Genomic DNA, 25281 nt, shown 5'->3' with positions numbered 1-25281 from the left:
CAGGCAGGACTGCCTGTGAGCTGGCCAACTTGCCCCCCTCTCCAGAAAGCTCACTGCCGATTCCTTCAGGGGCATGGCAACTCTGTGGCTTTTATTCCAGGATGCATCTGTCAAGGACATTTGCAATGCGGTGTGGGCTACTCCCCGTACCTTTACTAGGTTCTACAGACAGGCCGTGGATCCTCGAAACCCTGTTTTTGGAACTAGTGTTAACCCTTTCCGGTCCAATGTTGGGCCCTGTCCGACATCATCAAAAAGATGCAAAAAGCAGGTCTCTAGTCGTTTTTTCTCCAGAAAAAGCCAAGAAAACCATTCAATGGCCGAGTGAGACCGATAGGAGCCGAGAGAAGCCGAAAAAAAGGGCGTATCTCATGAAATACTGATAGACTCAGCATCACATAGATAACACGGACATAAACAAACAAGATAGCTGCTTCTGCATCCAGCGCTCAAAGAATATCACAGACATTTGCAGAGCTTTTTTTAGATCTTATAGGAATAAAATAACGACTTGGATCGCATTATTGAGGAGTTGATCAAGAGATGATTTATTGGTATGTACTATTATTAAGAGTTATTTGAAAAATATAGCGAACAAGGGGTGGGGCGGTGCTGGAGATGCAGTACTGAGTGTCCTGTTGATATGCAGTGCCTTTTAAACCTGTTTTACTGTGAAAAAAAAACTTTTAAACAGCGTGTCTAAAATGAACTGCGTGTGTGAAAATAAATTGGACCTGACACGCCTGATACACGCTGAATAAATGGGCCGCAAAGGGTTAAGGGCGGCTTCTGAGTCGACCCTTACGACACAGGCATAGAGGAGCATTTCTCCCTCAATTTTTTAGCCCAAGGCTTAGCCTTGTAGCATTCCGGTCGTGCGGCAATCTTGTCCTTGCGACAGCTTGGGTATACGCGCCCATTCGGTAATGGTTACATTTAGTACTTGAAAGGGTTCCCTGAAATATAAATTTAACCATTAACCTTCAAGGTCGCTGCATCCATGATTGCATCAAGCTTGAAGGAAAAATAACACCGAGATCTGTGTGTGCAGTTCATTTATGTCCTGTCCTCGGGGGCGGGACATGACTGTGTCACAGGCTCTGCGAGCAGCTTTGATATATTTATTCAGGTTTTTGGGTCTTTAAAGAGGTAAATACCCATTCAGAAATTTGTTACATTTCTATTTCGGGGAACCAGGGTTATGATAATAACCTAATGTTTTCTCATTTGTATTAAACATCAGAACTTCCATTTAACAAAACAAGGAAGAATGCCCAGCTTTAAAGCAAATGAAACTGAAGGAATGGTAAATAAATCTGTACTTTAGAATGTTTAAAATACCAATGAAGGTACTGTTAACAGATTCCTAACCGCAATAAAAACCTGATTATCAGGCATTAACTTTGTAGCTGACCTTGTCTGTGCAGTACGTTCTAACCTTGCCAAATCGGTCAACTGCCAGACTAATTCTCTTTAGTCAACTGTTGCATCAGATCCTTTTATTGACTAAAATATTGTGAGAAAACAGTATTCTCATGTCTGCAACATTCTTTTTTTGCTTAGATTAAAAAAAAAAAAAAACAACAACTGGAAAACATAAGCATTCAGTTGTGCTGTTATAATTGAAACAGGGTGGTAGGTTACATGACATTACAGCGAGTCCAAGACCTCGCTGACATAACTGCGGGCGCCATTACAGCGACTGCCCATAACAGCGCTACGATATTACAGCGACTGCCCATAACAGCGCTACGACATCACCGCACCGAACTACAATTCCCAGAAGACTCTGCGAAGTTCACAATAGCGTCACTTACCAGGAACTCGGACACACGACGCAGTCAGAGCGGGGTTCACCACAGAGTCAACTCACCAGCCTCGTAAAAGGACGCAGCTGTCATGCATTCGTATTGGCGAACTAGTCATGGTAAATGACGATGAGTGCAGTTGGTGGCTGCGTTCGCGTTACTACGCTGCAGTCGGGAGTCATCGCCTGACGTCACGGGCTGCATAGACGGAGCTATGACAGCTTTGGGAGGTTTCCCTGTATAGTTGACTGAGCAAACATTGAGACCAACTTGATTGATTTTCTGATTGCTGAAGACTATAGTCCTTTTTTTCCACTGTTCCCATACAGCTCCCTCATAACTAGACTGGTAAATACGGTAAGTAAAACCTCCATGCAATAAAAGCGTGTTTTGATGAGCATTTTTTATGTAGTTGGGCTGCATATCCATTTTTTTTGTTTGTTTGTTTTTCACTTGTTGCAGAATGATATTCAGCACGTGTTTTTGATATGTATATTTGTATATGATTACTCCTCCACAGGACATCCGGGATTGGGGACGGATACAAGGACATGATGTTGTTGTTTTTTTTTTGGTTTTTTTAATGTATATTTTGTACAGATTTGTTTTTTAAATAAAGAGTTTAACTTTATACTTTGTAGTCAGATAATTCCCCTTTATGTACTTGCTGGGCATGTAATTATTATTATTATTATTATTATTATTATTATTATTATTATTATTATTATTATTATTATTATTATTAAATTGTGCATTCATATCTTTATTTGAGTGAGTTTTCCACCCTCAAGGTCTCACCGTACGTAACTGTAACAAGCTGAACTGACAATTTTTTTTTTTGTTTTGGAACAAAATATTAGAAAACATATATTAGAAAACAGAATAGGGGGATTTTAGGAATGTACCATCTACATATATTTACCATAAATAAATAAGGGGTGTTTATAAGAATGTACTATATGCATGTATTCAACATTAATTCTAAGGTGTTACACTTCCATAAATTAGGGTTTGTAAACTTTGGACGACCACTGTATACGCACAGACACAGTATAAATCTATTCTCAAGCAGCTTACAGGATTACATTTTTAGGTGCTCTGCCAAACGGGCAAACGAACGTTTCTACATATTGTGGCGGCGGCAGACAAAAGAAACACACCAAAGGCAGTTTTGGGGCCAAAATAGTGGTAACAACAACCACTGTTTATTTCTTCCTTGAGAAATGGACGCTCTGAGAAATGGGATGGGGGGCTGGTAGTAAAACCTGGAATGCAACTGCTTTGCAATTGTGCAATACGAGTCTTGCTGACACTGCTAGATCATATTAAAACCTGCATACTGAGGGGGGCGGGGGGAGTTCCTGGTAAGTGACGCGTTTGTGAACTTCGCAGAGTCTTCTGGGAATTGAATTGTAGGTCGGCGCGGTGATGTTGTAGTCGCTGTAATGACTGGCGCGGTAATGGCCCGCACGGTGATGTTGGCGTGGTCTTGGACTTGGCAATGTCATCCTTCACACTTACCCCCTGAAAAAAAAAAAATATGAAAAAAAACAAGGGCAGTTCAAATTTAATTTATATTTTTATTTATACGTTCATTTTTCAGAGAGGCCTTTGGGTACAGTGCACAGGCATCCCTTTTGCTTATACCAACTAGTGACCAACAAATGCAGACCACATAAAAACACCCAGTGTGTGGGCTGCAGCTACAAAATAATAAATACTTTACAAAAATAATGCAGACTTTTTTTCCCCCTTTTTTATACATCAATAAAAATCTTCAGGACCAAAAGAAGCCGTAAAAAAAACAATAGGACTCTTTAGCATATTCTTAGTATTCGGTACATGCTAAATAAACAAGAAGGAGGGGGGGACCTGAACATTGTAACCACACAAATATGGGAAACAAATTCAAGCTCTTAAAATATCAAAAGTGCCACTTCCTCTGTTCATGGTTTGAGTCCCTGTAAATGATTCCCATCCACAGAAATACTTTGAATGCTGCGGTTGGACTCTGCACCCAGTCCCTTTTGTTGAAAATTAGATTAAATGCATTTTTGCTTCCCTTTGATTGCCTGTGTTTGAAAGAACAGGAGACTTTAAAGCATATTGCACTTGCATCAGTCCTTTTTGCAAGTGAAACACCAGCCCAGTGCCAAGTCACTGGTGGTTTTGCGTTGTTTGTCTTTTTCCATTTTTGTCGACCAATAATTGTTCCAAAATATACATTTTACTTAACAGACGGAACCAAGAATTGTCATCAGAAAAGATCTTCTTGTATTCCCCCCCCGTGTGCAACAGAAATTACTGCCCATTCTCTTTGAAGCCCGATACTGAATGACAGACCAAACAAAAACACAATTTTGCAAAACAATATCTCAACAGTTTTAGATTGAAAGATGTTGCTAAATTCGCAATATTAGAAAATGAAGAAGCCAACTGTACTTCATTATTGTCACAAAACTATCCTTTGTACTTCTGCTGGAATTGAAATTATACAGGATAAATGTACGGCAGTCCGGTGTGTCCGAGTATCTGGCACCAGGCATAATTAAGCCTTTGTGGGAGATAAAATTGAGGTCAGTTCTAATTACACTGTATTCTTCACACAAACCTTTAACAGCAAGTCTAGTGGAAATAAAGTGGTTGAACCCTGTTTCAGAAACTTTCTTCAAAATGGATTCTTGATCTGTAAAGATCAGGGTTGGTGGGATTTGGGTAATTGGGTATAAGGATAGATTACCAATACCATTAGAATTCCCTGGCTTCTTGAAACTGTTTATAGTAGTCCTCCTCTAATGGGTTTTCAACACATTTCTGTCCGTTATTCGGGGGCCTGACCTCGTTATATCGGCTCCAGTCACCTTTACAGATAATCCATGGCAAGATGTCCACTTTGTAATGCAGGTCGGCTGAAAACTCGGTGCTGATGAGATTGGGAGCACCAGCCCCTTTGCCTCTGGTGATGAGCTTCATGCTGTCATCATAGCAACAGTGCTGGGCAGCCAGGGTTGTGCTCTCCAAGGTCAGCATGGATCGGATGCAGTAGCGCGCCGTGGGCTTGTAGATCTCCAGCTTCTCCTTGGGGCCACTGGCGTCCTTCCAGCGGAAATCTTTGCTCATGCCATGGTCGTAGATGTCCGCGGTGCTGTAGGCCACCTCAGTGGGGTAGGTGCAAGGGCAGCTGGGAAGGTCGCTTGACACTTTGAGCATGTACTTCTTCAGGAATTTGCTTTTACAGTTCATCCACCTCTCACAGCTGTCGGTGTCTGGAAAGCATTACAGCATAATAAACTATTTTACAGTTTATAGAATACATGGAAATGAAGGGTGCTTTCCTCATCTATGAGAATTTATGAGCAGTAGCTATTAATGTTGTACGGCAATGTCGGAATATCTGGCATTTATTGTTCGGGATTCAATACCAACTTCCAAAGTAAAATGAAGTCTTTTTAAAAACAAAATATTTTCAAGAGAGCAAACTATATTTATTCGTCACATATTAAATCAGTTGTTTCATTCTATATACCAGCATAAATGTAGATTTTACATTTAAACATCAATGATTTCTTACCAACTCCAAACAGCTCAGTAGCATTGAAGTCATCAGTTCCTGCTAGTAGACCTACTTCGGTAGCTGCAGTCCTGAAAGTATCTTCAATTCCTATATACCAAAAAAATAAAATAAATAAATAAATAAATAAATGTATACAATAAAACTTTAACTTTTTTCAACAGCACTTTCAAACCTACAAAAGATACAGTAAGTATTATATTGAAGTTAATAATAATAATAATAATAATAATAATAATAATAATAATAATAATAATAATAATAATAATATTAATAAATGACTGGCAGTTTATTAACTCATTAAATATAATGTAATACAAGAAATAATGGCAACCTGAAATAAAACATTATAAAAAATAATTGTAATTAATAACTACAATTCTAAAATATTTTGTTTCACGTTGCCATTCTTTCTTATGTTTCATTTAATAATTACTAATTATAAAATGAAACGTAATACACGAAATAGTAATTTGAAACATTTGTTTATTAATTAAAAAAATGCAATTTCTTAGCCTGCCTCGCTGACCAAACTAAAATGAGAAAACGAGTCAACAATAACGGATATATATATGGTGTCCATTTTAGGACATCCTCAGTCGTCACTCCTCCTCAGTGTTTTTTTCTTTTTTTGGGGGGGGAGAGTGAGGGGTTGGGCGGAGTCATCTGAATCGCCCAATCAAACATGAATTTCCATTGGATTAATTTAATATGTATACTGTAAATGTTTTAAAAAATACTTTAAAAAAGTTACAATGTGCAATTTCATTGCTTGAATTTGTTTGGATTTAAATTATAAGGCAAATCTCAGCATATGGCATCAGACATAACTTTGTTTGTTTTTTTAAACAGTTTTGATGTATTTTTTATTTAATTTTGTTATGTGAAGCACTTTGAGATGTCTTACGTGAAAAGCGCTATATAAAAATAAATTCATTGATAACCATGTCATTAATCATTTTTTGATTTAATAAAGTGTGTGTTTTTATGTAGGGACTGGGTAATAAAGTCTTCATATTGTCTTTTTATATTATGAATTTTTTTAAAAAAAGGGTTTAACACATCAAAATGTAACTGTACTATGGGGTACATGGGAGAAGCTTGCTTTTTCTTCACAAAGACACAAATGTCTACTTTCTAATGCTTTTCTTCAAATGATTGTTTCCTGTTGTCAGATGCCGTATGCTGAGAAGATTTGCCTTACAATTTAAATCCAAACAAATAATGAAATTGCACATCGTAACTTTTAAAGTACAATATAAATATTAAATGCTAAAGAAAGGTAAAAACGCATGCACCAATCAGCAGCTACACTGACAACTGTTTCATCCAATGGAAGCACCAAAAGTTTTTTTGTTGTTGTCCGATTGGGCGATTCAAACGACTCCGTCCAACCCCTCACTCTCCCCGAAAAACGAACAAAACAAAACAAAAAAAACAAACAAAAAAAAATCGAGGAGGACTGATGCCTGACGATTGACTCAATGAGGGCACTGGAAGATGTCCTAAAATTGACACTGTATTCATACAAGTGAAAGTCCCAGTAAAACAATACAATACTTTTGGGTAGCTCACTTATAAATACATATTTCTATCAAAATCCATGAACCTTCGGTCTCAAGGGTGATTGATCTGACATGGACTGACCCTATATTTATATCATTTAACATCCTCCGCTTTTCTCTTGCAGAACAAAGCGGCATTAATAAGGTTATTGATAAATGTGTAAATCAAATTTAAATAGTTTGTACTTATGAACTTATAGTATTGAAACACTCGCTCACCTTCTTCCTCTGACAAGTATTTATAATGAAGTTCTGATACTACACTACGCTCCCTGTGCGTTTTTGTTTGTGACGCAGTTTTGTATTCGTTATGGGAGCTTTAACAGGAGGGCAGGTCTCGAGGTTCCCTTGACTACAGATCCCAGAGTGACAGCAGCTTCAGTGGTTGCCTGATGCAAACCGCTGGAATCGAAAGTGCTGGAATGTGGAAGTAGCTTTTATGATGACTATAAAGAAGATGTGAAGTACACAGACAGTAATTTAAATAGACATGGAGCTGTATTCACAAAACTTTAACTCTTGAGTTATTTATAGTCTGTTTTTAGAAATAAAATCAAGTTTGATACTGTTCTGGACTATTGCCATTTCACTACCAACAATATAGAACAGTTGCATAAATATCAAACGTAAAAAAAAAAAACATCAAACTTTGAAAAAACATTCTATAAAATTACTCCCGAGTTAAAGTTTTACATGCAAGGCCAATTTATATTTTATACCATTCCCACCTCCTTATTCCTGGTTAAACAGCACGAGACAGCTTTATTAGTTAAGAGCCACCCTACACCTGCACAAACTCATTTAATAACATATTCACAAACTTAACAGAATTCACCTATACTGCTTAAAATACTTGTATAGTTTTACTAAGAAGAGCATCCTGGACAATGCAGGATAGACTTTTGCAGTTTGCAGCAGACTAGCAAGACTTCCATATACTGCTTGAGCAAGTGTAGGTATGGGGTTAGAGATTTAGAGAGCAGTTGGACAGTAAAGGTTACAATAACGGGTAACATTAGGGGGTAAATAAAACACAATGCTGCTTTTACTAACCAGGACAACTGGGCATATCACATGTGCGAGATTCAGTAGCTGTGCAAGCGTAACCGCAGGACCGTGTGCGCTTCTGGTTACCGTTTCCACAGGTGACACTGCAGATGGACCAGGGGCTCCAGTCCCCTTCCCCATCAATGTAATCTGTAGAACAGAAACAGAGAAAACCCAATTAACCAGGAGAAATCGGTCAACAGGCTAGTCTATTACCTGAATCTAAGGCCAGCACCCAAGCACTAGCAAACCTTTCTAAATGGCTTTCACACGTGGGGCTGTACAGAGCACATTTCCTCCTTCCACCCCTCTAAGCCTCTCTCCCCCATGACATGGGCAGCTGGGAATCTTCAGTTGTAAATCTCAGGTTATGGAGGGCCAGGTTTTATTACTGGGCTCCTTCCCAATAAACCACAAAACATTTCCTCATAAATAAAAGGCTGTGTATTAGCACAATAATGGTCTATTTTAACAGTGCAGGGGGTTCTACTTAAATGCTGGACTGTAAAGTAAATTATAGTGCATACATAATGGCGTGAGTGAGTAATATTTAGAGAAGCTGTCTTGTTAAAATGTTTGATCAGTTATAACCAGCCAGGGCTATACTTCTTGGATTTTAAAAACCTGCAGCTTTACTGTCAGCTTGTGACCTGTGCTCTATGAGGTACCACCGCTAGCTCAGTCAGTGGAGCCATTTCTTCAGCTACATTCAATTCCTGCTGCCATGTTCAGTAAAAACATTCAGGCTCTTGTCTCAATGAGACAGGCCGCTAGAATAAATTCCTAAAATGTTGTAGTTTGTCAATCTTAAATGCAACATTCAAATAATAACAATAACAACGGTATTAATGGCAGCCTGTGATTTATGTTGAATCCATACTACATTTTTAGTACCCTTGGAACACTGTGTTTAAAGCAGCCCATATTTTACATTCACTTGCACCAATGCCAGCATTAGGATAGTCTGACAAAAGCCAGATAACTTGGTAAAATGTTGTGTTAACAGGCCCAATTCAATTATGAAGTAAGTTTCATGTCATTTTTGTCTCCCTTTTATCCGTTATCATATCATAGTTTGGCTTGGAACTGAACTGCACAGTTTACAATGTTTGCATGTTTTCCAGTTTTCTAGAAATGTTGACCTTTATGGACTTTTTAAAACAGAATCTGTAGAAAGTCTGGAGATCATAGGTATAGCAAAATCAAAATTTAAAAAGTGCTTTTCTATTAATTACATAGAGCACAGTGTTTAACCCAGTAACTTGGCCAGACATTAAAAAGACAATCTTTTTCAGAGGCTGTGTTTTTCAGTCTAGATACTGTACTGGATTCCAGAAAAGTAAGCCCAAACCCTCCACTGCCTGCCAGTAAGAATATCTGACACTAGTCCTTCTGAATTTTCTTTTTTTTTTTTTGCCTGGCCAATGGAAATTAAATGTAACATGCACAAGCAGGATTCCAGTTTCTTTGGACAAAATAATATTAAATAAGAGTTTTGGTAGTATATTGAAATACAAAGAAAAAAAACTGTGCCCTACTTCTGTAAGAGACAGTACTGTAATAACATTTATTACAGTAAGAGATAATATTAAAATAGAAACTTTACAGTAAGTGGGTGCTGTAACATACCAACCTTGTAGTTTTAAAACCTATTACCCATTGTAGGGATTTCTAAACAACTTGGTTATTGAGGCATTTCAGCCAGATGAGTAAAAGTAAATACAAAAAAGAAAGGCGATGTATTCTTTAGCATGCTGTTCATTAATTTCAAGCTTATCCTTAAGATGCGAAGCATTCCCATCAGTCTTGGCACAGATTCTTAATTCTTAACCATGTCGCCCTAACTGATCCTTTTAAAAAGCCCCAAAGGACCAGTACAACCCCTCTACAAACCGGACTGCTTTTCCAACATTATGAATGTTACAAACTACTGGTTAGTTAACTTAAGAAAGTGTGTTATCATTATTTTCAACAGGAATGATACACAATTTAATACCGGAATTCTTACTTATGCCAAGACATTACAATACAAGTGGAACATTTGCTTCCCTCATTTTGCTTTATATTTAAATTGTCTGCATACAGCAGAGGATAAATGGAAGTGTAGTTAATCCTTTGAAAATCTTAAAGAGGATTATAGCAGGTTGTAGCAATGGATTTAAAAGGGAGTGGAATTATAAAATGGCTATTTCAAAATTAATTGTCATTTGGGGGACAAAATATAACTAAAACACTTACAAAAAAAAACAAAAAACTATACACTTTTATTATGTGTATATCAGCAGTGTTATATAGTCCCAAAGGATAAAACCCTTAGGGGTAGATGTACTAAAGTGTTGCGTCTGTCGCAATAGGCGCAAACCAGTTGCAAATGAGTCGGAAGTCTAGGGTGAATGCTGTTAGCAACTTTTTAGGGAATGCTTTGCAGCAACAGTTTTTCTTTGCAGTTCAACCTTGGATGAATATGTAAATTATGGGCATTCCTGCATAAATTTGCAAAAAGGGGGTGGCGATAGTGCAAATGAGGGTTCACGAATATTATAATGAGATGTACTAAAGCTGCAGACAATTGCAGAGGCCTTTTTGTAGACTGGGGTGGCCTATTTTAGAATTTTGTTAATATGTATTTTATTTTATTTGTATTTTGATTGAATTGCGACACTTACAACTGCATCAATTTGTTCAGAGCTTTGGAAAGCATGTTTTAAACAGTCGCAATTATTGCTGGCATTTCCCAGTCCGCTTTTTCTCGAGCGTTGCCAGTTGTGCTCTATGCATTTTTGAGTACCTAATTTTCACTAAAGTCAGGGTCTACTTACAAGCCTTAAACAAATTTCTATGACATATCTGGTTTTCCCAGCATGTTGGGCGCAATAGGCTGCACACATGTGCCACTAACCCCTCCAGCTCATTCTGAGCATCTGTATTGGACCATAATCTATTGTGTGTTAACTGTCTAGGCTACTAAGTAGGCCAAGTTAAAAATAAACAATGCTAATCTTTTATTTGCATTGTACACCAATCTGAAAAATGCAGCAGCATGGTTTATTTTATGTTATCAGTAGGCTAAAGTAAAAAGAAACTGTGCTAGGTATTCATTTGATTTTACTACTGTACTGTACACTGTATAGGCCTACTTTATATATTTCCAATTGTACATAATGTAATGTGTAGCCTACCCAGCGCAATGATTTATATGTAAAATACATCGAGAACTATAAATGTATGTGTGCGCGATTTTATTTTATTGTTTTTAAACCCTACACCTCCTTATGTCAGACAAACATGTCCGGTTTAGCGAGGGGCTACTCTATGATTATGAAAAGCTTTTAGGGGGTGAAGGTTGGGGCCCCACTATAGAATCTGATGGGATTAAACTGCAATTCATTATATATATATATATATATATATATATATATATATATATATATATATATATATAGTATATATATATATATATACAGTATATATATATATATATATATATATATATATATATATATATATACACACTGTATATATATTATAAATAACAGTATTAAAATAGGTACAATGAATATGGAAAAGAATACATTGTATAGATGACGTTTACATTTAAAAAAAACAATGTTAATTATGCTAGAGATCTCGCTAAGAAGACGCAACAAATATTAAATTAGTATACTGTGGCTCTTTTTATTAACATATTTTCTTAGTACACATGATAAAATGTATACTTTGCGAACTGTCACAACGAAAATGCAAATTGCGGTATGTTTGCGCTGCGACTGGTCCATCTTAGTACATCTACCCCTTAATTTGTATTCAATAATTAGTTTTTTAAAAATAAACTGCACATTTCCATTGTGAATTTCTGCCTTGAAAGCGGCATCTCATAAATAGAGGGCAGAGTACAAGCTGGTGAAGTGTTTTTTCTGGGTGGAGTTTCTTGAAACTAAGGAAGGAAGTAGCACTGCTGCAATGGAGGCTGGAGTTGGATTAGAGGCGAGTTTGAGGATAAAATTGAACTTTGCTGTTTTCTGTTTTGCAGTGCGAGAGTCCAGTGAGTGTTTTGAGATCGATGTCCAGTTACAGACATAATTTCCATTGATGCCAGCCGGCTGCTGAAAGTAAGGGCACTGCAGTACTTCTCAAGCAGCGTTGCAAGAGACTGGCTTTGTTGCTTAGTTTAGGCAACATTTTGCTCAGGAAATGTATTCCCATCAGTCCACGGGAGTACCGTCAGTAGGGTTTATGGTTCAGGATATGCGAGGGTACAGGTAAAAGGCTTTTTGACACACTTTTTTTTTTTTAAAGCTCTGCACCGGGCAACTGTGGTCTCAGTGTTAAAAAGCTGGAGACTGAATACTGGTCGCCAGTTGAACTTCTTGTACTGGCATAAAATTCCCTCAAGAATGCTGTTAAGGTTTTCTGGACTTATTTCCTTAATGTCGGTATTTTAATCTTTAAATACATGAACAGCCCATTTTGTTGTCTTTTTACAATTTTTTCATCTTTGTTTTCTTCTATTTCATTTAGCTGTGCCCCATGTAAACTTGTGTCTTCTGTAGCATTTACTTTTTTTCCTCTTTTTTTTGTCTTCTCTGAAAGTTGGTCCTATACCAGTTGTCTCGAGTTTCATCCCCAAATATATTAAAGGAAACAGGTGGAATATCATTCATTTTGTGGCATGGGTTTTATAGCTGATAAATAAAATGGCAGTTTGTCATGGACTTTTGAAACAGAATTTTTATGATGTTGTGCGTATTGATTTATACAGTGTGAAGCGGCTCATTAGTTTGCGCACGGTCATGTGATGCTATTTAACCAATCAGAGGTTGTTATTTTTCCAAGTCGTTTTATATATATATATATATATATATATATATATATATATATATATATATATATATAATTTATTTCTTAGCAGACACCCTTATCCAGGGTGACTTACAAGTGTTACAAGATATCATTTTTACATACAATTACATTATTTATTTATTTTTTTTTACACATTATTTTTACATACAATTACCCATTTATACAGTTGGGTTTTTACTGGAGCAATCTAGGTAAAGGACCTTGCTCAAGGGTACAGCAGCAGTGTCCCCCACCACTGACTGAACCCACGACCCTCCGGTCAAGAGTCCAGAGCCCTAACCACTACTCCATACTCCACAAGTTTCTTTCATTCATTTTGAGGTTTTTGACGAAAACCACATTATAAACTATTTTTATACTTAAAAATAAAACTTAATTTAGTTATTTTTTTAATGATCATTAACACTTGAGAATAGGAATACGGTTTTACTGGTCATTTAATCGAAAGACTAATTAATGAGAAAATAACACTTGGAGGTATGCTTATACTAAAGAAACTAGATTAAAACAAAGTTGAGGCACTATTTTATATCTGGTGTTGAAATATCAAGACAAAAGAAAAACTCCAGACCATGGTGAGTAGAGCAGTCATGTGTGTGACACAAAGGAGGCTGAGTTACAGGTTTAGTTTCCCTCGCTATGTTTCAATACCACCCATCTTATTCTCTTCCCTGTGTTTGCATCTCTGGTGAACATACCATACTCGTGCTGCCCCTTGGCCTCAAAGCTCCTTTGGTTGTGTCCACCACGCCGGTCCCAGCCCCCCACTGGTTTCAGGAAGTTGCTGTCTTCCGTGTTGGCGTCATAGTTGTAGTCCTGCTGGCTGTCAGTGTGGCGGGCGGTGGTGGCCGATCTCTGCCACCAGTTCCTCCAGTCTGGCGAGGGCCAGCTGGGCTCCTTCCGCAGCTCCTTCTCGGGCTCTGCATCCGGCCCATCCACCACCTCGATTGTCACCTGCATAACAGACCAGACTTTTTTTATTGTAGCTGAAATAGCCACTAGAAGGTAGTTAGCATGTAGCAGCCACAAAGAGACATCATTTCAACCACTGTTTAGTCTTCCCTTATGTCAGTACAGTTCTACTGGAAATGACACACTGAATTAAAGCAAGCTGCTGTAGTCGGGCTCTTGTCGTATCAAACATGTGTTTCCCATATGAAGCTTTATGTATGTGTATATAAACCAGTGGTCATAAGATCAGTCCTCTCCACCTTAACATCTAGTTCAAAGCAAATGTGTTTTACAGGCTGGATGAGACATAGATCAAAGATGTTCCATTCTGTCATAAAAAATAAAAAAAAGTTTTTTTTTACTGTAAGTCTTGTTCTTGCATGTAGGAGACAAAACCTATATAAAGTATTAAGTACGGGATAAACAACGATACATGTTGAATCAGTAAAAATAATTCACACTTTCAACAAGTCGTTTATTCCACTTAAAACATTCCTTCCTAATTTATACGTGTTCGATAATGAGAGTCAATTGATTTATTTTTGTTGCTTTTTTGTTACACTTAGTTCAAACACTGTCTCTCACGTTGTGGGAAGTGTGTCATGAGTTCCTCGGAGTTTAAAGTCCCATTTACACAGACAAAATGTGTGTGTTGAAAGTGAAGATAGAACATGAATGTGGCATTAGAAAAATTAAAATGCAAAAAACAAAGGAATGTGAACCAGCAATTTAAAGTAAAGTTATTGATCTGTTTTAAGGTCGGCAAAATGATGAACTAAATATCAATGCCAGCGATCAGTTTTCGAGAAATGCTCAGGCAAAATGCAAGTGGTCTATAAGCTTGTTTGAACAATGGGTAAATGAAAGAAATACAAAAGCAGAGTTTACATCTAACATAAGTGTAATCGATGGAGGTTTACTAAGTGATGATGAAATTGCTGTTGCTCCTGAACCTGTCCAGAAGAAATGTGAAATAAAAATTAGAAGGGGCGATGTTTATGTGGAAGTGAATTTGTAATTTTTTTTTTTTTACATTCCGCTAATGTATAATTGTATTACTTTTAGCAAACATTATGAAATGCTAAACTTAAAACCGCAAGCCCCTTTCTAAGTCTTGCTTTATATAATAATATGTAATACTATACATTAACTAAGTGTTGAAATGATTGTTGCATAATAAAATGGTATTTGCTTTTCTGTTGAATTGTTCCGATTGTGGTTTCATTGACGAAATCAACAATTTTCTGTGGATTTGTATCATAAACTGTGGATTCGTTCATCTACAATAAATCTGCCCTGCAAACCCTTTCTCTTCAAAGCCACTCAGCCACTTTGTTACAATATTTGTAGAATTAATCAATCAAAAGATCAAAAGGGTGATATCACAGAAATGTTTTCATTAAATAAAACACATAATGGGTCCCTCATATGTAGAATATCTCTAAATTAAGGCAACACTTTTAAATAGGTTCCTGTTTGTGATCAGTCAGTTTAATATAATTAAGTATAGCAGTCGCCATGCAGAATATAGGCTGTATTCTTTATATGAACTCAGTAAGATTTGGGGTATTTGAAACTGACATGCAACTGTACTTCATAAACAAGTAAAGATACATACAGCTATAATTAGGTAAAACTGGATAACATTTTTAAAATTAGTTTTGTAAATCGGAAGAGCATATGGGCATACTTAAGACATACAGTATAAATTCTTAAAAGTAAAAGAAAAGGCCAGTACTGTAATAATCACCCTCACTTTCATTGCTTACACAGAATGTATTAGCGTTTGGCATCAGGAGCTCCTAGCATTTAAAAAAGCACCACCAATAAATGGGGAGTAACCAAGTGCAGCCAAGCCTTAGGCTGCATCCTCACTGGTAACAGCTGCGTGGCGTGCTTAGGCAGCCGCAGCCACAGCACAGTACAAGAATGCCCCTCTGTTTACTCTGTCTTCCTTTCCGGGCATCACCCTCTACAGAGTACTGCACAAGTGTGGAAATATCTAATATATACATTCTGAGGAGCAGAAAGCAAACCTGAATTTTTTCTTTTGGTAGCCAGGAGATAACCTATACTTCATTATACAAAATCAAATCCAAAAGAGGCCTGGGGCCTTTATTCAGCTGAGGGTCTGTGGAATAAAGTTTAAAGGACTAGTGACAAAACAGTGACAGAACAGTAGTCAACAAAAGGACTTATAGGAAAAATAAAATAGAAATGGAACCTCTGTTAAAACACATAGCCGCATTTAATATCATATTTCCATTTGTACCTGGAAAACATTCTGCAAAATGCAGTCATTTTCCAGTATCAAACTGGGGCTGGCGCTGTTCCATCTACAGTCTGCAACCGGACATTACACAAATGTTGCTGATTCTTCATCTTTAGTCATTCGCAAACCTCCAACATTTCCCTAACAGTATTATAAATGATCAGTCCGAGATTTGATACCTGCCTATTGATTAACTACACAGCCAGGTATTGTAGAAACCTGAAGTACAGAGTGCAATGCATTATTCAACAGATATCGATCACACAAACAAGAAAAAGCACATTTCTTCCTAGGAACTTCTATTACTTGAATATTTGGGTTCTGTCCATTTATATCTGTTTTGGACAGGTCGGGGAAGTTGTGGAGGTCTAGTACAAAGGATCCAGGTCCGTCCCTCTGTACGGATGTGCCCCCGTTGTCCGGCTGCAAGCTGTGCTTCGGAAATGGTCTGTGTGCAGCCCTGTTCTTGTGAAAAGTCTGCCGTTCCCCAGGAGAACCAAGGGTAGACTTCGAAGACAATGCTGCACGCTCGTCATTTAGATTGTTCTATTACAAAAAAAGATTTAAGAAAAACAACAATGTTACTATTACATCCTTAGAGCAGTAAATGTATTTTTTTTTTTAATAATACATTTTCTAATTTAAAAAAAAGGAAAAATGTCTTTAAATTGAGCAGGCACTAATAACTAGTCAGTTATCCTCTGTTCTTGTGTGGTAGACAATAAGAATCAACTTCCCTACCAATCTTATCATTTTTCGGGGGGTAACAGAATACAGAGCCCAATAGCAAAGCAGCTATATATCATGCTACTGTGAGGAGTCACAGACAAAGTGTCAAGTTGGTTTAGAGCTACATCTCAATTTACACTACTCCACCCTCGTAAAAAGCCAAGAAAGCCAAGGTATAGTATCCCCGACTCTGTGGTTAGATTCGTGGGTGGATTCTGGATCTGTCCATGTGGACTACCAAGACTCTATTATTAAGAAGATACTGGCTTGGCTTAGCTTCAATCATTGGAAGGCCATATGGACCCAATATTGTATGTTATGGTGCTGAACACACAGAGATCTTGGCATTAAAGCATACTGACCTTTCTTTGATCTTTATACCTAAGTATGCACTAATATAGCAAATAAAAACAAAGAAACCTAATAGCAACCCAGCATGACGTTACTGACTGAATAATGTCTACAAAATACTGTTTGCAACACTGGCATCTTTAAACAACTATTACAGGCTGCCATGCCTAAATCCCTAACATGTAGCAGGGCTGCCCTTAAAGTATTGGGTGTTACTAGCCGAAGCAAAATAAAGTGAAATGTTGCAATATTTATGTCTGCAGGGCCAACAACCACAAAAAGTGTTTCTGATTTGGGCGGCAATTATGGAAGGAAAGTAAACAGGATATGGCATACCGAGGGAAAGTATGTCATTTTAATAAACAGGGACTCACCACCTTATATTACTGTACACAGTGCCAGCAGGAAACATTTAGCAAATATAATTGCTGTAAGACTTCAGATCCCCATGTGATACCCCTTCTTAATTCTGACCCCTGACCTCCACAACCAAACTGGAGTGTCACTATCCTGCACTTAAAACTAGTCACAAAATAACTTCATATTTACAAAAATGTCGTTTTCATACATCTCTATTAATTTGGTGAAACAAAATACCCTAGTAAAATGCTACAGTATATATAGTGCACCAAGTATACAACTAGAAAATAGTTACTATATGTATCATTATTTTCTGACGTTAATGTTACATGAGAACATGAGAAACAAACAACTTGAGTGGTCAAGAAGCACTAAAATGTATTACTTCTTTGGTTGTAGTTTTGTAAAATGACCAGGTTGTTAATCTTTTACTTGGATACTTAGTAATATTATACATTTGTTTACCGCCTGTTATAAATCGAACAAATTACTAGGTATGATAAGTGTGTTTATTTAAAAATGCTTTTCACATACGTACCTAAATATTTGGTTTATGTAAAATATTACAGCAATTATTGTTTCAGAAATGTTCTTTCACGCTTACTGTCTCAAATGGGATAACAGCTGTTAGAGTCTAAAGTTAATTTTCTAGTCTTCAGTCGTTGATTCTTTATTGTTTATTATTTTACCAGGTATATAATCTGGTTCATGCTGCTTATTTACAATCCCTTCTCTCACACACTTTTCAAATGGAATACAATATAAAACGATAGGTTGCGGATGCAACCCCGGTTCCCTGAAAGAGAAAATAACCATCAAGGTATGGGACATTGCCGTCAGGCAGTAGGGATTGGCTGAGCTTTATGTCAAAGCTGCCGATAGGCCTCCGCACAAACTGCCGTGTAAGCCCGCCCCCCTGGGAGCTTACTATACGCAACGCGCGGAGAGTCACTTCCTCTTTTGCCCTTCAGGCCGTGAAGGCCTCCAGAGCGACCTCGCGGCTTGATGGTTATTTTCTCTTTCAGGGAACCGGGGTTGCATTCGCAACCTATCGTTCCCTTTCAAGTTGAAAATAACCATCAAGGTATGGGAACAGTGTACCCAAGCCGTCGTGAGGGAGGATTCTCGGCAGTAGGACAGACTTACGTCATAACGCAACTGCGTAGGCAGTACATCTACGTATATGCGGAGCTGCGCCTCAGCGTCTATGCTCGCAATGACACCTGTCCTAAGGTGGAATAGCCACACTATATTGGCAACCACTCTACACGTCCGCAACCTGAGGCGTCATAGAGTGTAACACAGATGCTCCAAATGATGGAGCAGAGGATTCCAGTACATTCAACTGGTAGAACCTCGTAAATGTATGCGGTGTAACCCAGCTGGCTGCAGCGCAAATGTCAGACATCGGCTCCCCTCTAAAGAGGGCCCAGGATGGTGGCGGAAGGCCCATAGACTCATATGCTAACTGAATAGCATCCACTATCCAATGAGAAAGGTGTTGCTTAGACAACTGCTGACCCAAAGTCTTAGAACCATGGCATACGAACAGCTGTTCTGTTTGCCTCACAGTCCTTGTGCGGTCAATATAACACCTCAATGCCCACACAGGGCAGAACATGTGTAACCGCTCTTCCTCTGGGGAAGAAAAAGGAGGAGGATGGAACGCCATCAACTCCACTGACTGGTTCACGTGAAACGGGGATATGACCTTGGGTAAAAAGGCCGGATTTGGACGCAGGGAGACCTTAGAACCGTCTCCTGCGAAACGAATACATGATAAATGCACCGAAAGTGCATGTAACTCGCCCACGCGTTTTGCTGATACCACTGATAGCAAAAACACAGTCTTTATGGACACGAACTTTATATCCACATTGTGGAGAGGCTCGAACGGTGCCTTGGTAAGGGCTTCTAGCACCACATCAAGGCTCCATGACGGTAAACTGGTAGTCCTTGGAGGCCGCAAGCGTCTTGTGCCCTTTAGGAACTGAGATGCCAGAAAATGGCAACCAGGTGACAACCCGTCAATGCGTACATGGCAAGCCAAAATAGCGGTTAAATACACTTTAAGTGTAGAGGGAGATTTCCCCTCATCTAGCAGCTTCTGCAGAAACTGTAATATCACTGCCATAGGGCAGGAGACCGGGTCATGGCCCTCAGCCAGACACCAACTCTGAAACAATTGCCACTTATACGCATCCTGCGACCGAGTAGAGGGCGCTCTCGCACTCTGAATGGTCGATATAACCACCGTCGAAAGCCCTAAGGCTGACAGGCGCTCCCGTTCAGGGGCCAAGCCCATAAATGCATGAGTTTGGGGTTTGGGTGCCATAGCCCTCCTTGGGCTTGGGACAACAGGTCCGCTCGCAGAGGGAGCTCCCTCGGGCGACCGTGCAACAACTGCACCAGACTCGGGAACCATATCCTCCGAGGCCACCGAGGAGCGATCAGAATCACTGTCGCTTGCTCTACCCTGACCTCCAAAAAGGCGGGGAGCATCGTAATCGGTGGAAATGCATACAGGAGCCCTTGCGGCCATTCGTGAGCCGTGCATCGACTCCTAGGGGGCTGTCGAGGTCCTTCACCGAGAACCATAGGGGACAGTGCGTGGTCTCTCGCGAAGCGAAGAGATCGACTTGGCTGTGCCGAACCAGTCCCAAATGCGCTCTACCACCCGAGGGTGAAGACGCCATTCGCCTGCAAGAGGACCTACTCTGGACAGGAGATCCGCTGCGTAATTGGCTCTGCCCGGTAGGTGAACCGCACGCAGAGAGGCTAAACGCGGTTGTGCCCAAAGCAACAGCCGTGTTACCATCCGGTGAAGACCGGGGGACCGCAGGCCGCCCTGGCGGTTGATATATGCCACTACCGTGGTGTTGTCTGACCGCACTAGCACGTGCTTACCTAGAAGCACTGGCAAAAAGTGCCGAAGGGCGAGGTCCACCGCTCTGAGTTCCAGAGCATTGATGTGGGCCGACCTCCAGGGTCCTGACCACACTCCGCGAGTCCCCGACCCGTTCCAGACTGCTCCCCAACCCTGGTTGGACGCGTCGGTCGTAATAACCTCCCTTCGGAAGATGGGACCCAAGCGTACGCCGTGGCGGATGTTCGACGGAACGTTCCACCAGCGCAGTGCCCCCCAGCAGGTTCGGGATACCCTCAACCTGCGGTGTTTGTCTCTCCGCGGATGCAACACGAAGGCATTGAACCAGGCCTGCAGAGGTCTCTGGTGTAGTAAGCCCAAAGGAAGGGCTTGCGAGGCGACAGCCATCAACCCCAGCATGCGCTGACACAGCTCCATGCTGACTGTTTCTCTCAACCTGAATAGGGAGAGACACCGCTCCAGCGAGGCAACTCTTTGTGTCGACAGGGTCGCTTCCATGGACACAGAGTCCAGATGCAGACCCAAGAATTCGGTCTGTTGGCTCGGCACGAGGCGGCTCTTTTCTGAATTGACCTTCAGACCTAGCCGGTGAAGATGGTTTGTAACCATAACTGTGTGCTGTGCCAACTGCTCCTTTGACTGCGCGCAGACGAGCCAGTCGTCCAGATAGTTCAGCAGTCGACACCTTGAGCCCGCAAGGGAGCTAAAATGGCATCCATACACTTCGAAAAGGTTCGAGGAGCTAGAGACAGGCCGAATGGCAGGACACAAAACTCGTAGACCCTGCTCTGAAATGCGAATCGTAGGTACTTCCTGTGACCCGGACAGATGGGAACGTGAAAGTATGCATCTGTGAGGTCTACGGTGGTAAACCAGTCGCCCTGCCGGACAGACTAGACAATGTGCCTGTGCGTAAGCATCTTGAACGACAACACCCGTAGGTATTTGTTCAGTAGTCGCAGATCTAAGATAGGGCAGAGCCCGCCGCCTTTTTTTGGCACTAGGAAGTACTTGGAGTAGAACCCCTGGTCGGTCAGAGCAGGGTCTACTAGTTGAATGGCACGCTTCTTGAGCAATGCCTGTATTTCTGCATTTAGAGCTGAGGACTGAACCGAGTCCTTCACTGCAGTTACCACCACTCCCCTGAATGGGGGGGGGGGGGTTTAACCGGAACTGAAGGATGTACCCGGTGAGTATAGTTTTGTCGTTGGTGCATTGTTGCCAGAACAGGAGCTGTGGAACAGTGTAGGGGTGGGTTAACGGCTGCCGGGGTTTCTCAGGGCTGTTTAGGCTGCGCTCGCTCACGAGGGGCCTGGCCAGAGCCACGAGGACGCGGTCTGCCACCTCCTCTAGGGCGCCACCCGCCGCGCTGCGGTCTTGCAAACGCGGGTTGGCTGCGTGCTGAAACCCCCAAAGGGGCGGTTTTACTGCCCTGTGGGTACGCTTGCTGCTGCGGCGGTGCCCTGCGCCACTGGCGCTCCTGTGGCCGCCTTGGCTGGAAGGGTTTGCTTGGCCACATCTTTGCCAACTGCTGCGACGCCTCACGTGCCTTGACAGAGCGTTGCAGCATCTCCTCAACCGCTGGGCCAAACGTGTGCCCCGGTGATATAGGAGCATCTAGCAATGGGGCCTTATCAGGGTCCTGTACCCTGGCCTGCGAGAGCCAGAGCTGCCTTCTTGCCACCACAAGAGAAGCAATGCTCCTGCCCTGTGCTCGCGCATTCAGCTGAGCCAGCTTAACCAAAAGCTGCGCAACTGCACCCAGCTCGGTCCTAAGGCCAACAGATGGGAACTCAGGCAGATCACGAATCAGCGCCGCCTGGTAGACCGTCAGGAGGCTGGCCACGTTAGACAGCCTAACTGCCTCTGTAGCCGCGGCATACCCCTTTTTCAGGTGGGCCTCCGTAATCCTACACTGCATGTTAGGGCGGGAGGGGTCCTTAGCCAGCCCCGATAATGTTGGCGCCTTTACTAGCACGGCGAACGCAGCGCCCACTGGCGGAAAGGACGCTAACCCAGCTTTGCTCGCCCCGTGCATGGTGAAGGCCGAAGCCTTGCGAGAAGTTGCAGGGGCGGAGGCCGGGGCTCCCCAGGTGGACTGCACCTCCTTAATAAAATCCGGGAATGCCGGGAGCATCCTGGACTGAAGAGGCGGAGCCGATGGCAACTCAAATAGAGAGCGTCATGTTGGCTCTAACGCAGGCCAGTCCACGCCTAAGTGACGGGCTGCCCTCTCCACCACTGACCACATAGGGTCATTAGTATCCAGCACTTCAGGGTCATCTTCAGGCAACTTGGCCTGGCAGGTCACGCAGCGGTGGAACCCAGACATGGTGTGTAGCATTCGCAAGCACTGACGAGCAGTAGCGAGCGAGGATCACCGATGTGCGTGCGTGGAACGCCGAAGCGTCGGGCACCAAGTGTCGAGCACCTGAAGTGCGTGCGTCGAGCGCCGGCGCGTCAAGCGCGAGGTGCGTGCGTCGAGTGCCGAGCACCGAAGTGCGTGCGTCGAGCGCCGAACTGTCGAGCACCGAGCGTTGAGCACCGAAGCGTCGAGCACCGAGCGTCGAGCACTGAGCGTCGAGCACCGAAGCGTCGAGCACCGAAGCGTCAAGCACCGAGCGTCGAAGGAATGTGCACCGAGCGTTGAGCACCGAGCGCTGATGGAACATGCACCGAGCGTCGAGCACCGAGCGCCGAAGCGTTGAGTGTCGAGCACTGAGCCCCAAGTGCAGAAGCACTAAGCACCACGCGCAGAAGCGCTGCACAAAGCGCCGAAGCGCTGCACCAAGCGCAGAAGCGCTGACACCAAAAGCGCTGGAGCGCGAGCACCAAAGCGCGAGTACCGAGCATGGAACGCTAGCACAGACGCCTATGCGTCAGCTGACCCGCCAAGCGGAGATGCTAAGTGCTGGTACAGTGTCTGATGCCATGCAATACCTACCTGATGGTGCTGGGGAATTACCACGTTGGTGGTCAACTTCCTCTGTAGAGTGAAAGGGAAAAAATTTGTTTTTTTTTTGTTTTGTTTTGTTTTTTGGACGCTGCAGCAATAATACAAAGTAAGAGGGTGTAGTACAATTACCACGTGGTGGGAAACGCGCCGCGGTGGGGAAGGAACACTGCAGAGCAGACTACACGCACACGCACGGTCTAGCCTAAGCCTAAGCTAGACCGAGGATGCAGATATACGCGTGGGCCAAGGCCAACGCAACACGCGTCCGAACAAAAAATATATATACACAATAACAATATATATATACACACAATAGTATACAGAAAACCCAAACACAATAATAATAATAAGAAACAGAGGAAAGACGGAGAGACCACGAAGAAACGCGATGCAAAAGCAAAGCGAGAAGGAATATATAAAGTAAACAATATATATCCTAAAAATAATAATAATAACAATAATCACTCCGAAGAGTATAACTGAAACCAACTCAGAGAAGGGGATAAACCAGTTTCTCAAGCCTAAGCTTATGGAGTACAATCAGTGTACAGCTCTAAGTCCTACCGCTACTGAGGCTGAAGGCAAAAGAGGAAGTGACTCTCCGCGCGTTGCGTATAGTAAGCTCCCAGGGGAGCTTACTATACCTGCCTATCGGCAGCTTTGACATAAAGCTCAGCCAATCCCTACTGCCTGACGGCAATGTCCCATACCTTGATGGTTATTTTCGACTTGAAAGGGAACAACCTCATACAGATACCTACAGACAAATACAATTTCCTACTTTTGATAAACTGATCCCATAAATGTACATCAATTAATTACAACAGGATGGTGGAGCCACATGAAGTAAACCATCCTGAACAGAATACATTTTTTAAACATCGGCAGATTAAAAGGCCTATACCGGTGGCTGCCTTCACTCACATGTGACCTCTCCAAAATGTCGGTATAGTTTTTCTTTAGAAAAAAAAGACATCATCTTCATAACACAATGCTTTTACCCTGGTTTTAGCAAGCTTGTTTTAAACAGCTTTGAATTACCGTTGGCTCCTAGGCTGCAACCTTAGCCTTTCCAAAGCATGTTTGATCTTTTCATGCTTAATTTTAACTCCTCTTTCACACTGTCCATCCCTTGGAAAAACACAAACAGCGCAGTTCACTTTCAAGGTTAAGGATCGACACTCTCTCTAAACATCTATTTCATCTGCTGCCAGGCATTACGGGCTCCATTTAGCTGGAGTTGGTAATATTTTACTTACAAATACTTTTCCATTCATTTTAACACAGCTGTTTTGGTCACATGTAGTGCATTTCAAGATTTAACAGAAGTGCTCCCAGGTTAAAATTGTGTTTTTATTGGACCAATTTAGCGTGACCCCAACTGCACACTCCATTATGTGTACATAAACTTTGAGAAGAAACAACCCAAGTTTGTCCAAATTTGGAAGCACTAAGGCAGACAAACACAACAAAACCAAAAGGCAGGTGGTAGGGAATATATTAGGCGAGTATAAAAAAGGTTTGTGATGCAACTGTGCCAATGGCAGTATGCTAAGACCCCAGCTTGTTTCTCCAGCTCATTTTATCAATGGACTGAGGCTCTGTTGTCATAATAGTACCCTGCCCCCGGAAAGAAATAAGGCATTTTTGGCAAGCCTGCATAATACACTGGTGTAATTGGATGAAACATTGTGTTCAATTGAGGCCTTACAGGACAACCTATGTCTTCTGGTGATGCCACCTCAACCTCTGGTTGGAAGTTAAATAGCCCCAGGCGGCGTGTCCAGGTGTGACCAAGATGGCATAGCTTCAGGTGGGGACTACAGCTGTCCATTTATCGCAGCCCCCTGTGAAGCCAGGGCCATTGGCCTTTAAGTTACATTGCTTCAGAAGCTTCCTTATCATTTTTAGTGACCAGACCAGT

The 25281-nt window shown here is 41.4% G+C and overlaps 1 protein-coding gene across 1 annotated transcript in view; it reads right to left on the bottom strand.

Moving 5' to 3' along the window:
- Positions 1-3368: 3368 nt before the first annotated feature.
- The window catches only part of ism1 (isthmin 1), a 32722-nt gene continuing 10809 nt past the window's right edge, over positions 3369-25281 (bottom strand). Inside the window, exons 3-7 of the mRNA XM_034019001.3 lie at positions 16381-16620; positions 13550-13805; positions 7998-8141; positions 5380-5469; positions 3369-5074 (exon numbers count right to left, since the gene is read on the bottom strand). Coding sequence (XP_033874892.1) covers positions 4557-5074; positions 5380-5469; positions 7998-8141; positions 13550-13805; positions 16381-16620 — 1248 coding nt within the window. The 3' untranslated portion in view covers positions 3369-4556. The remainder of the gene's footprint in view (positions 5075-5379; positions 5470-7997; positions 8142-13549; positions 13806-16380; positions 16621-25281) is intronic.

Source organism: Acipenser ruthenus, chromosome 6 (genome assembly GCF_902713425.1).
Source record: "Acipenser ruthenus chromosome 6, fAciRut3.2 maternal haplotype, whole genome shotgun sequence".
Taxonomy (NCBI): Eukaryota; Metazoa; Chordata; class Actinopteri; order Acipenseriformes; family Acipenseridae; genus Acipenser; species Acipenser ruthenus.
This window is presented reverse-complemented; position numbering and strand designations above follow the sequence as displayed.